Source organism: Lipotes vexillifer, unplaced genomic scaffold (genome assembly GCF_000442215.2).
Source record: "Lipotes vexillifer unplaced genomic scaffold, Lipotes_vexillifer_v1.1 scaffold397, whole genome shotgun sequence".
Taxonomy (NCBI): Eukaryota; Metazoa; Chordata; class Mammalia; order Artiodactyla; family Lipotidae; genus Lipotes; species Lipotes vexillifer.
In genome coordinates this window covers 2,895,128-2,908,014 of record NW_006772681.1, presented here as the reverse complement: position 1 = coordinate 2,908,014, position 12,887 = coordinate 2,895,128, and the positions used below count along the sequence as shown (strand labels likewise).

Here is a 12,887-nt window from a genome sequence, read left to right as displayed (position 1 = left end):
TCCTGCTGATCTGGTTTCAGTGTTTCTCAGTTGGGACTGGTGAAGGTAATGTTTACAGTTATACCATGAGATAATTCTCTGTATGTGTGGAATTGTACCGAGCATTACAGGATATTTAGCATCTCTGAATTCAGTGAACTGAATGCTGAGGTCACATATGTGACAATCAGTAGTCATTGTGACAGTTGGAAAGGCTCCCACACATTTCTGCACATCTGTGAACCAAATGTGAGTAGCACCTGTCCATCCTACCACTTGCTTGCAAACACCCCTGCCAGCTAGGAACTGCTGGTAGCTGGTAGGCCTTACTCGGGAAGCCCAGTTTTTCTTCCTCCGTCTTTTTCTCCTTTCCTTTCTTTCTTCATTTCATTTAATGATCCAAGGTTATAATGGAAGTTCTGGGTGGTAAACAAGAGTTAAAAAGGTAAAGTTTATGCTTTTAAACTTAAATATATATCCCACAGTAAGAAATACATTTTATATCACTCACACGTACAAAACTGAAACCAAAATTTCACAAAACACCTACTCTTACTTAGAATGGTGCATTCTGGTATTTTCTGTTCTGTTTTTCCTTTTTTACAATTGATTATGATCCAGTAAATTAAAGGCCTTCTGTTGGGGCAAACCTCAGACGGTGAATGATTGTGGGAAACTCTGAAGTCATACACAGAGTTTTATGTACACGTATACTGTAGCAAGAGCTTTCAGATTCTCAGAAGTGTCTGTGGCCCAAAAAGGGAGCAGAATCCTTGTTCTTTAATAACAGATTTTCCTCTTTGGGATGGTGTGAACAGAAGATTTTGTCATTAGTGGCCTATGCCTAGATGACTTCTGGTTACCACCTCCCTCCCGGGTCACCACTGGATTTGTGTAATTGAGTGCTATTGCATGCCAGGATTATCATGGCTGTTTATTAATAAGTTAAGGTTATTTTTAGTAAGTCACATTTGAAGAGCACTTTACTGCCAACAAAGTACTGTACTTCCATTCAAATTAATTCACTTCATCTATAGAAACTCAGTGGTTGCTGGCAGACAGGTAGATGGTTAGCCAGATTTGCAGAGGAGGAAACGGGAATGAGGCTGGCTGAGTGACTCGGCCCAGCTGCACTGCTAATCAGCGGCTGAGCTGAAATGCAGTCAGGTCTTCTGACTCTCAAGTCTAGTCCCATTCACCGTGAGTGATACAGCAGGAGCTTGCCTAGAAGTGGTCTCCTCAGAGGCTGCTGATTTACATTCCCTCTTGTGTGGCAAATAGTGGCTTGTACCAGTTGGCCCAGGTGGGAGGTCTTCCCCCCATTGGAAAGCCCCTGCAGTGGTCCCAGGTACTCCAAAGCCCTCTCCGTGTTTGCCCTCCCAACAGAAGCCGGGAACATCCTGATCTGCAGCTGTGGTGTCAGCCTTGGAAACAGCATCTGGCGGAGGGGAGATCTCATTCCAAACACATCCATGTCACTGAAGTCAAGAGCAGGGAGGAAGCCCCAAGCTATAGAACTTTGAACGGGGCGGTGGAGAAGCCTCTGCCCCTACCCTTGCCCCGGTCTGTGGAGGAGTCATATATCACCAGCGAGCACTGCTACCAGAAGCCCCGCACCTACTACCCTGCTGTGGAACAGAAGCTGGTGGTGGAGACCCGGCGCTCTGCCCTTGACGATGCAGTCAACCCCCTCCATGAGAATGGTGATGATTCCCTCTCTCCACGCCTGGGCTGGCCTCTAGAACAAGACAGGAGCAGAGGGGACAGTGACCCCAAACCCAGCTCCCCAAAGGTATGGGGCTCGCTTGTACTGGTTCTTAATTCGGTGTTTGAGTGCTTGTACCTTCTCCTCCTAGGGCTAAATGTTCTGTGGAAGATGTTTATTATAGAGTTGTATTTACTGTAAAATTGTATATAAATTTGCTTATCATAGATGTTTTTTGGTCTGTTAAAATGAGTACAAAGTCAAGGGAGCCCACTTAAACCCCAAAGATCATTGGTTCTAGGAAATGTGGCAGAGTCGGGGGCGGGGTGTGGAGAGGTGGGAGGTAGCAGGGGAAAAGGGTTGACTGGAACTTGATAAATGGAAGTAAGTTAGGAAAGTGAGTTTTTTTCTTCAGTGCAATTTATAGTTGCCCGTGGGTGCTAATCCTTCCCACAAGCAAAGAATGAGTCAGGTGTTTTGTTAGGCATAAGGTTTTCAGTACAATTCTATGCTGGCTCTACTTTTCACTTTGCAGCCCTGACATAGGAACAGTCCATTTTGTCAAAATATTTGCTGGTTTCATCAGTTTTTCCAAGAGATACTCTCAGTTTCTTGTTATTCAAGTCATTCTCTTCTGGAGCCCCCTGTGTTCTCTTGCCAGTGTTCTCTGGTCTGATTCTGCCCTGTCCTCAGTTGTCGGTGAGGATTTGTGTGATTTGAGAGCTTCTCCACCCTTGTCATACTTACTTTCACAGACTTCATTTTGTGGGGTGGTATCAACAGCATAAGTCCATTGCTGCATCTTGCCGACGGGGAGCATCCTAGGTTAGAAGCCCCTCAAGGGTGGGCATTATACCTCGTTCAGCCTGTATCCTTGCCAGGGTCTAAACAGTGCTGGATGAGGCTGGTGAGGACATAGTCTTTGGAGACAGACCCAGCTTCAAGTCTCGGCTCAGCCACTTGCTGTGTGATTCTGAGCAGGTCACTTCACCTCCTCAGACGTGTCTCCTTACCCCCTGTCGAGTGGAGCCAGTGGCAGTGCCCTCTCAGTTACTGTGCAGCGTATCTGTGAAAAGCTCTCAGAACATGGCTTTGCACATGGTGACCCCTAAATAAATGTTAAGTAGAACCTATTTCATTTCAAATGAGTGAATGAAAGGTTGCGGTCACAAACCCCAGAAAAGGTTTATGGTCATGCAGACTGGGCAAATTGCCTAGAGGTGTCTGGCACATCATGAAAAAATCAGGAAATACTGGGCCTAAACAAGGCAGCTGGGGTTAAAAATCTCTTTCATTGATAGCAGGCTGACCATAGGCCGGCACTGTGTTTTACAAACATTATCCTGTTTCATCCTCATGAACCTTTACAGCAGGATTTACTATTTCCTTCTTTCCCATGAGGGAACAGAGGCCCAGAGAGGTGAAGTAACTTGTCCAGATACGTGCGCTCAGCGAGACATGGAGCTAGGATTTAAAGCTAGTTTGTCTGACATCCACATACTAACCCCTGTCTACACTTGCCCTGCTGTGTTCTGATCTCAGGTTTCTGGAAGCCCTTCTTCTGTGAGGCCTACTTCAGGCCTAGGGCATTGGGCCATTCTTTGGGAAGCAGCTGTGGGATCCTCTGAGCCAGAGGTCTGTGCTGCCCTGAGGTGGTCGTTATTGGTACAGCAGGCACACTTCTGCCCAGTGCCCAAGAGGGGAGGAACGGGGCAGGGAGGTAGAGAGTTGGGATATTCAAACTGCAACTGGGTTTTCAAATGGTTGTGGACACTGGCTGTTTGGAAAAGGGGCTGGGAGCTGTCTCCATGCAGTAACTTCAATGTTGTTGCATCCCCAGGTGAGGGAATATGTCTCCAGAAAGGTCCTGCCTGAGGAAGCCCCCGCTCGGAAGCTGCTGGACAGAGGCGGAGAGGGGCTGCTGAGCTCCCAGCATCAGTGGCAGTTTAACCTGCTGACGCATGTGGAGTCTCTTCAGGACGAAGTCACGCATAGGATGGACTCCATTGAGAAGGAGCTGGACGGTAGGGCTCCCTCCTTGGCTCCCTGCACTTGGCAGGCACTGTGGGCCCGCCGGGATGAGCTGCATTCTGAACCCCTTGATCTGCTCTCTAGGCACAGCTGTGTTCTTGCCTCGTCTCTGTCAGTCTCACCACCTTCATTCTCCCCTCAAGATGGCAGAGCCTTACTTTTAGTATTGATCGGGCACTTCTAAGGTTTGTGCGATGTCAGGGGTCCTGCCTCACTTTCCCAGTCCCTTCTGCCAAGGAGAGTGTGCAGGAGAGCAGCTGGGCTCTGCCTGCGGGTAATGTGTGATCTGAGCAGATCTTTACTAAGCCAGTTCTGTGGGGAATTGAAACTTTGACCTATTTGAGCTTTTAAGATGTCTGAGGATTGATCTGAAAACACCTTTTATTTCAGCCTTTCTTAAAATCTAATATGAAGCCTTCTCCTCTTTATCAGTAGAGATTTAAGAACTTGACTAAGTCATTTATGTAGCCCCTGGGTATTTGTCCCAGATGTTAGTGGTAACAAATGGGCTTGGAGGACTGAACTCTTGATCCCCAGGGTGTTGTCAGTTTGCTTTTTGAAGACAAACTTCCTTCTTGATTGTTTGTTGTCTTATTCTCTTATTTCCTAATTATTTGTTTTCATCCTTAGAAAGGAGACTGATTAAGAAATAAATGTTCTGTTTGAGGATTCTGAGTACAGCCAGGCTGTTATTACTGTAATTGGGGATGAAATAACTCAGAAGAAAAATGCCATGTGTTATGTAAGCGAGGGTCACAAGGTACGGCTGAGGCCGGGCCAGGGGAGGAGAGCTGCTGTGAGGGGAAGTGATGACAGGAAGGCTTCCTGGAGCTCCTGGGACTGAAGCGGAGCCTTGAAGAGAGTGATGCTTTCTGCTGCAGCGGGGTGACTGAGGGTGGATGATAAGAGGATTGGCTTGACTGGGGGAGGGCTGGCCCTGATGGAGGACAGTGCGAGGATGAGAGCCTCATGCTTTCTTTCCTGCCCGGAGGCAAACCTGCGGAACCGGGAATGGGAGGCCAGTCCAGGGTCCATTGTGAGGGCATTTCTGGAAGGCGGAGTGTTTCTGTCTCTCTTTCACTCCTGAACGGTTTCCTTGCGCTCCTCAGAACGGTAGCTGATGCTACCGTTTTCACCGGCTGTGAAAAACCCTGCTATTAGAAAGCTGAAAGAGGATGGAATGCCAGACTGAAAATTGTAGAGTTTCAGACAGTGGCGGTAGAATTGGCTCTGGGTCCCTGAGAAGAGGCTTAGCACCATGGAAACAGGGCGAAGGCTCTGTTGTTGCCAAAGGAGCCTGCCCCTAGGGGAGAAGTCAGAGCCTTCTTTCTTTCCTTCTTCCTCCCTCCCTCCCTCCCATTTTATTTTTGGCTGCGTTGGGTCTTAGTTGCGGCATGCGGGATCTTTTGTTGCGGCGTGTGGGCTTCTCTCTCTCTGCTGTGGCACACGGGCTCCAGAGTGCGTGGGCTCTGTAGTTTGTGGCACGTTGGCTCTGCGTGGGCTTAGTTGCCCCGAGGAATGTGGGATCTTAGTTCCCCGCCCAGGGATCAAGCCCACGTCCCCTGCATTGGAAGGCAGATTCTTTAACTGGACCACCAGGGAAGTCCCAAGCTTGGGCTGCTCCAGCCCTTAGTTCACTGAGTAGTCAGTGTGGCCAGGATGATAAGCCTGGGCTCCCTTCTCTGGCCTTCCAGAGGACTCTTGTGTCCTGCTCATCTGGGGCCACACACTCTGTTCTTGTTCTGATATTCCAGGCCCCGAGAGGTACTGGAAGCATGAAAATCAATTATAAAGTTTAAAGATTTTATTCAGGTAAACAGTTTGCATTGTATTTAATAAAGATTCATCAGAATCCCATTTTATTTCTACTATCTTCATTTCATCTAAATACCATCAAGATAAACTGAGCTTTTATAGGAATTTGGATACAATATTCCTTTTTAAAAAGTCTGATAAGCTATTGTATTGACTTTTTAAAATGTCATTGTTTCAGTATTAACCATTATTTAATAACTTATGTAGTTGTGTGAACAGTCTTATAAAACTAAAAGATAAAAGATATTTAATGACCATGAAAATACTGAATCTTTTAGCATTAGAAAGATTTTTTTTTTTTAAATGTTACCTTAGTGAGCATTGGCCTCTATCTAGATGGTCTGGGGGAGTGTATTTGAAATGAAACTTTACCTTTATAACCTGCTGCCTTTCTTGGAATCATGATACTGTTGAGAAGCTGTTGAACTTCCTTAAAAGAGAAACTTGGGGTGATGGTCCAGCACCTGGTGTGGAGAGAAGCCTGGCTTGCTGGATGCTGGGGTCCAGAGGAGGTGCTGTTGGCTCCCACAGTTCTGGGTCTGGTCTTCTTCGTTCCTGCTAGAGAGAAGACTTCCACCTTAGGGGCTCCAAACACTCCTCTTAACCAAGTTCAGACACTATGAGTGGCCTAGACTCTTCTAGTCTGCACACTGACTGATGCTCTTTCTCCCTGTGCGTGCCTGCTGGGTCACCATGGTGTTGGGGGACGTCTTGGTTGAGCCCGAACCAGATCTTAGGTAGTTCCAGTAGCTTTAAGAGGGGCCTCAGCAATTGTAGGATCATCTTGCCCAGGATAGACTGACTGACATTTTCTCTTGGAATCAGCCCAGCCAGCCTTGACTGCCTTAGACTCACCCAGATGGGCTCTTACGGCATTAACTTTGAGTCTTTTCTCCATTTACTCTTTTTTTTAAAAAAAAGATTTATTTATGCATGCATGCCAGGTCTTTGGGATCTTCGTTGCTGCGTGTGGGATCTTTAGTTGTGGCATGTGGGATCTAGTTCCCTGATCAGGGATCAAACCTGGGTCCCCTGCATTGGGAGCGTGGAGTCTTAACCACTGGACCACCGGGCAAGTCCCCCCTCCATTTACTCTTGTGCTCTTTAGCTGAGCAGTTCCTGTCTCTCTCTAGTCTGTGGACTCCTTTTTCTTTTTCTTTTTTTTTTAATAAGACTGTTGTATTGAAACTGGTCACTATGGAGTTTTTCTTGCTCAGGAGGTCACTGGTCACTGTCATTTAACTTTGATCCTTTACTCTTGGTTTTTAAGTTCCGTCTGAGAAGTCAGTTTTGTATTTCTTATTTTCAAGTCCTTGTAATTGTTGCGATCAGGAGGAGGGAAGGCTCCTCCTCCTTGGAACCCCCGAGTGCCAACAAGAAATCTGATGGAGGAAGGTGAACTCTGAGGAGCCCGAGCGTTCAGTGGGGCATATCGCTGGACTGTTCCTGCATTCTCTCACTGCCTCTGTCGAGAACCTACTATGTACCAGGCATAGTTGAGTGTTAGGGATATAATGGTGAGTAAGGCAGGCTCTGCCTCTGCTCTCATGGAGCTTGATCTTATGTTAGAGACAGATATTAATTAAATCATCCCGTTATGTTTACAAACCAGGATAAGTGCTCCAAAGGAGAGCAAGTGATAGCATAGTACCTGTGACACAGGGACCAGATTCAGATTGTAGAGTTGGGGAAGGGCTCCCTGAGAAGTAACTTGCAGGGAACAAAGGATTTAGAAAGGTGGGAAGGAAGATGGAGGGCTGGTTTGAGGAGGGCAGAGGATTGTGTATGAGGCTGCAGGCTGCTTGAGGAACAGGCACTGCATGGTCTTCCTCTTTCTGCACTCTGGCTCCAGGGTCCAGATGGTGCTCAATAGAGGTTGATGCACAGACTAGAAAGGCTACAGGCAGGCCGGGGTAAGCACAGGGCCTACCTGGAGGGGCTGGCTCTCGTCAGAGGTGCAGGGCTCCGGAATGGCCCCTCCCCAAATGCCAGAGCTTAAGGGAGTGGCTTGGGGAAGAACAAATATCTTTCTATAGAGAAATTTCTGCTCTCAGAAGCAAGACAGCTTTTTAGATATTGAACTAATTGTAGTCAAGTTTGTTAGTATCTGGACATTTTACATTAAGTACTTAGAAAATAAAATCAGAGTGTTCTGGGCTACTGATGATAGGAATCAATATGAAGCAGATCAGAATTTATGGGGACAAAAATAGACCTTTTCAAGTCCCTTTAGATTCTCATTTTTCTTAACAGAAGGCTAAAACACCAGGCTCTCTGATTTTCAACATGGGAAAGCCTTATAAAGATGGGGCGGTAACACTGAGAAAGGTGGGTCCTTCCAAGCCGGCTAGACTATAGAGCTGCACGAATGCAGTAGTCACTAGCTATGTGTGGCTATTTAAATTAATTAAAATGGAATAAAATTTAAATTCAGTTCCTCAGTTGCACTAGCCACATTTTAAGTACTCAGTAGCTACATATGGCTAGTGGCTATATTAGACAACACAGACATAGCCCATTTCCGTCACTGCAGAAAGTTCTGTTGGACTGCACTGCTCTGCAGCATTTGAGCTTTGTCCTAGGAGTAATACTTTGCAGAGAGGGTGATGAGTCAGTGTTGCCTGAAATGGCCCTCCCTCCCCGCCCCCCCATGAGTGGTTAGGTGGGATAAAGTGCTGAAATTCTTGCTGACATTCTTGCAGATCAAGTGTTGAGAACTCACCGGGTCCTCTCTCTTCTGCCTACAGTGTTGGAGAGCTGGCTGGACTACACTGGGGAGCTGGAGCCCCCGGAGCCTCTGGCCAGGCTTCCACAGCTCAAGCATTGCATCAAGCAGCTGCTGACGGACCTGGGCAAGGTGCAACAGATCGCACTCTGCTGCTCAACATGAAACTGGGCACCCCACACTAATGGGGGCACAATCCTGGGGCACCTGCCGGAGGAGCTTCACATATTTAAATAAATAAACCTAGCATGCCGAATGCACGTGACACCGACTGACTTCAGGGATCTGGGCAGGGGTGTGATGGACTTGGACAAAGAGGCTGTTTTGGCTGCTGGAAGGGAGGGCACTCTGATCTCGAAGCCTACCAAGAAGGTAGCAAATAGACTCTTGGGATTCCCTTCTTCTGTGCACATTGTTGAATGGAGAGTGAGTCTTTTTGCACAAACTTCACTTGAAATCGTGCCACTGATGATAAATGGAATGAGAGCCAAAAAAGTTTAGTCGGAAACAGTTGTAAATTCAACTTGCAGCTTATTTAATTGACTTTTCTGTCAGGTTGGGGCACATGCCAAGCCTTCTGGTTTTCTGCCTGGCATGGATTTAGGCAGCAGGCATCATTTTCGTTTTTCCAGCTTCGTGGGAATGTCGTGACTTCACCGTTCTGTGGAGGTTGGGAAGGAGCAGAGTCCTTGGCCGCCCTGCCTTCTTAGAACTCTTCACTTTCTCACCACCTCTGTTGCATGACTTCATGGTACCAGGGACAAGTTTTGTATGCTTTCACCCCAGAATTGGCTGGGTTGTGTCTTTTGTAGCAGAACCCATACAGCCTGTGGAAGAACTAGAATCTCACTGTAATAATCTAGGAGGAATTCCAAACTGAAGCAGGCAGGGTCTGGAACCCAAAGAACAGCATTTTCTACCCACTTCTTGACAGCTTACCAGTTCTATTTAATGTCCAACAAATGGTTCCCCCAAATTTGAACTCTCACTGTAAAGATTTGTTACAAAGAATGTGGTTTGGGGAATTACCTTACTTTGTATTGTTGTAAACAAACCAGATTCTACATCTGCTGCCGCTTTTCCCCTTCCCCGAAGGGTATATGTTCAGTAGTTGGCATTTTCAGAATTGTTTTAATATACTTTAACACTTTAAATTTCCTGTTCGTATTATTTTGTGAGATCAAGGTGATTATGCTGCTTAAGGTCCAGGTACAGTTTGTACCTTCTGAGACAATATTTGTTACTCTTCCAGGTTACGGTTCCACGTGTAATTGTTTTGTTTTTCCTTACTAGTTAAAGTTAAAGAAGATGTTCCATGCTTTGAGGAGTGACCCGTTTTACCATTTAGTTTTCCTATCACTAAAGGCAAAAATCAAAGCACATCTATCCATTAACACTCACAAGTTAATTATGGGTTTATGAATCTGTAATGTTATATGCTGCAAATATTTACTATGTAAACGTGAAGTAGCCAATATCTCAATAGCAATGACAGTATCTCCGGTGACCTTTGGGATGGTTAGGCTTTAAGGTACAGGTCATTGCGGTCACAAAGCCCTCTGTACCAAGATCTGTTTCAGGGTATGCTTTGTCTAGTAATTTAATTCACCATTTGATATAAAATGAATTTAGGACAAGTTGACCTGCTGTAACTCATCCATCAGAGGGAATACATGTGGCTATGACATCTGTAATAAAGCTGACACAATTCCTCTGTAAGAGGTTGTTTCCCATTGCTAATGTTGGTGTTTCTGGTGTGGGAAGAAACGCTCAAGGAGTATGCATGGCATCTGTGTTTTGCATAATTTATCAGACGGCCACATTATAAGAACTGTGTGAAGCTTGTCTGAAAGGGGAAGAAACAGGATGATTTCCTGTAGCCACAACTGTGAGGTATGGTGACTTATTAGATTACTGATTTTTCTTTCCTGAAAACACATTTGAGCATAACTTCTGGGGAAGCTGTAATTTTAAGGGAGTCAATCTCATGTCTTTTTCAAGATGAAAGAAGAAACTGAGTTACCCTAATTTTGCCAGGTGGCCATTGAGTTTACTGTATGCTTTTTGTAAAGGAAATAATCCCATTTCACTCATTGTGACCTTTGTCCTTAGGGAAGCAGGGGGTGACTCCCAAGTTCTCATAACCCCAGTGTGCTTCCCTAATTTAAAGCCATGTTGAGGGGCTCCATCCCCAATTCCTGGGTCAAGTTGAATTAACCCCAGGCTGGAGCACTGGAAACTGTTATTTGCAAATATTACTGTTACCATTTAGAAATATGTACACTACCTAAGTTTTCTTTTGAGAAAAACTATCCACCTATTAAAAAAAATTGCCTTGACAAAAACAGTTCTGGTTTGACTAATCATTTTGTTTAAGTGATGAGTGTATGCAAGGTGGACCCTTGATGAGCCAACATTGCACTGTGGATACATATCTATGTTTACGCGCTATTAGAACAGAAGGCGCTGTATATAGAAATGTTGCTTTGAAGCAATATTTGCAAAACATGCAAACTTCTGTATCTGTATTTGGAAAAAATAAAACAGGTTTTTGTTGCTACGTTTCAGTCATTTGTTATAGTTATCTACCCTATTTTTTTTTTTTTTTTTTTGCGGTACGCGGGCCTCTCACTGTTGTGGCCTCTCCCGTTGCGGAGCACAGGCTCCGGACGCGCAGGCTCAGCGGCCGTGGCTCACTGCCCCAGTCGCTCCGCAGCATGTGGGATCTTCCCGGACCGGGGCACGAACCCCTGTCCCCTGCATCGGCAGGCGGACTCTCAACCACTGTGCCACCAGGGAAGCCCTACCCTATTTTTTAAGTATAAATTTATTTTTCTTTTTATATTTATTTTTAGCTGCTTTGGGTCTTCGTTGCTGCGTGCAGGCTTTCTCTAGTTGTGGTGAGCGGGGGCTCCTCTCTGTTGCGGTGCACAGGCTTCTCATTGCAGTGGCTTCTCTTGTTGCGGAGCATGGGCTCTAGGCATGCAGGCTTCAGTAGTTGTGGCACACAGGCTCAGTAGTTGTGGCTCACGGGCTCCAGAGTGCAGGCTCAGTAGCTGTGGCGCAGGGGCTTAGTTGCTCCGTGGCATGTGGGATCTTGCAGGACCAGGGCTTGAACCTGTCTCTCCTGAATTGCCAGGCAGATTCTCATTAACCACTGCACCACCAGGGAAGTCCCATCTACCCTGTTTTTAATGTGCATTAATTTTCTATAAACATTATCTTTTAAAGGAAGTCTGCTTTTACATTCTTAATAGATGTATCTTCTGGAGCGAGGCAGATGCAGGCTTAAATCCAAAATCCCAAGTAAATATGCAAAAGACTTTTGAATTCATTTTAAGTGCCTTTAATATTCAAAAGTAAAATGCCCCACAGCACCCTCTAGCCCAGTCTGGCTCATGCTTTGTGATGTGAGCTGCAGGACTATTCAATTTTTGATAGTTGAAAGCAGTGCAGGGAAAATAGGTCTGGCCTTCCTTATTTTAAAAGATGGCACCCACTGCAATTAGGACCCTTCTGAGGGCAAGCCAAACGGCCTATGAACCCCAATCAGCTCCTTCCTGGGTGTGCGGAAGACTCAAGGAATGGAGTAGCCTCTAAGGTTATACTGCAGAGCTTCCCTATTACTTGCCACATTGCTTCTTCCCTTCCTAAACAATTATGCTTATTAAAAAAGTTAACGGAGGCAGTTGGAAAGACATTAAAGTGAGTAGCAATCCATTAGTTCACACCAGATATGCTCCTTAAATCTTTCAAGAGCCTTAAAATTTGGTAAGAAAGGTGAGTACAGAGGCTTAAACCAGAGCTCACAAACAAGAACTAGCCTGTCTCTGTAAACACCTGCACTAAACACTTACTAAAACAGCCCTATAACTTGGGCCTTTGGGGAAGTCTGTGCCCAAAGGGCAGATTGATGGAGCAAGCTGGTGGCAGCATTGGTATAGCAGTAGCCAGTTAAATAAGCACCTAGTAGAGCCAGCTATTTGCCGGCACGACCCACCGCCATCTACGAGACAACAGAACACTGTCATCTGTTCTCTTAGGTAGGAAAACAAGCTCAAATTCTAGCTAGTGAGAGGTAGGGGCGACGATGGAATACAGGCTGCTGAAGTCCTCATTACATAGACTCCACAAAACAAAGGAAACCCAAGTGCGGCGCTGGGGAACGCGCAGGAAAAAAAATTCCCAGATGTGGCGGCCCAGGCCTAACCAACACATAATGATCCCACAAAAGCCAACGATGGCCAAGTGAATGAGAAACAAAGGCTTTATTCTCATGGGCTCCCAACTTGGTATCGCCACCAGCCAGAAAGGAGGTTGGAAATAGGCTCGGGAAAATAAACACGGTAAAGGACGCACGAAAAGGACACACGAGGCTGCAGGAACTGCCAAAACTCGCTTTTCATTAACGCGTAATGGGGAGCCAGGCTCAGGGCCTCGGATCTGATCATGGCTCTAGTCCAGAGAGCGCCCGGGCCGGGCCGCCCGCAGCTCTGCCGCTCAGCCGGTGATGCGCACGTCCGTGCGGCGGCGAAGCCGCCGAGCCCGCGCTGCCTCAGGCAGGATGGCGAGCAGCTGCTCCTGCACCAGCATCTCCACGATCTGCTCCTTCGTACGGATGTCGGGCCGCAG

At 46.3% G+C, this 12,887-nt stretch overlaps 2 protein-coding genes across 2 annotated transcripts in view; one reads left to right on the top strand and one right to left on the bottom strand.

The window, feature by feature from the left end:
• PHF20 (PHD finger protein 20) overlaps window positions 1-9,660 on the top strand; it is a 138,312-nt gene extending 128,652 nt beyond the window's left edge. Inside the window, exons 17-19 of the mRNA XM_007447754.1 lie at window positions 1,366-1,771; window positions 3,525-3,708; window positions 8,278-9,660. Of these exons, the coding sequence (XP_007447816.1) occupies window positions 1,366-1,771; window positions 3,525-3,708; window positions 8,278-8,420 (733 nt within the window). The 3' untranslated portion in view covers window positions 8,421-9,660. The remainder of the gene's footprint in view (window positions 1-1,365; window positions 1,772-3,524; window positions 3,709-8,277) is intronic.
• Window positions 9,661-12,755: 3,095 nt separating this feature from the next.
• Window positions 12,756-12,887, bottom strand: part of SCAND1 (SCAN domain containing 1) — a 1,060-nt gene continuing 928 nt past the window's right edge. Inside the window, 1 exon segment of the mRNA XM_007447809.1 lies at window positions 12,756-12,887. This exon segment is cut by the window's right edge and continues 10 nt beyond it. Coding sequence (XP_007447871.1) covers window positions 12,756-12,887 — 132 coding nt within the window.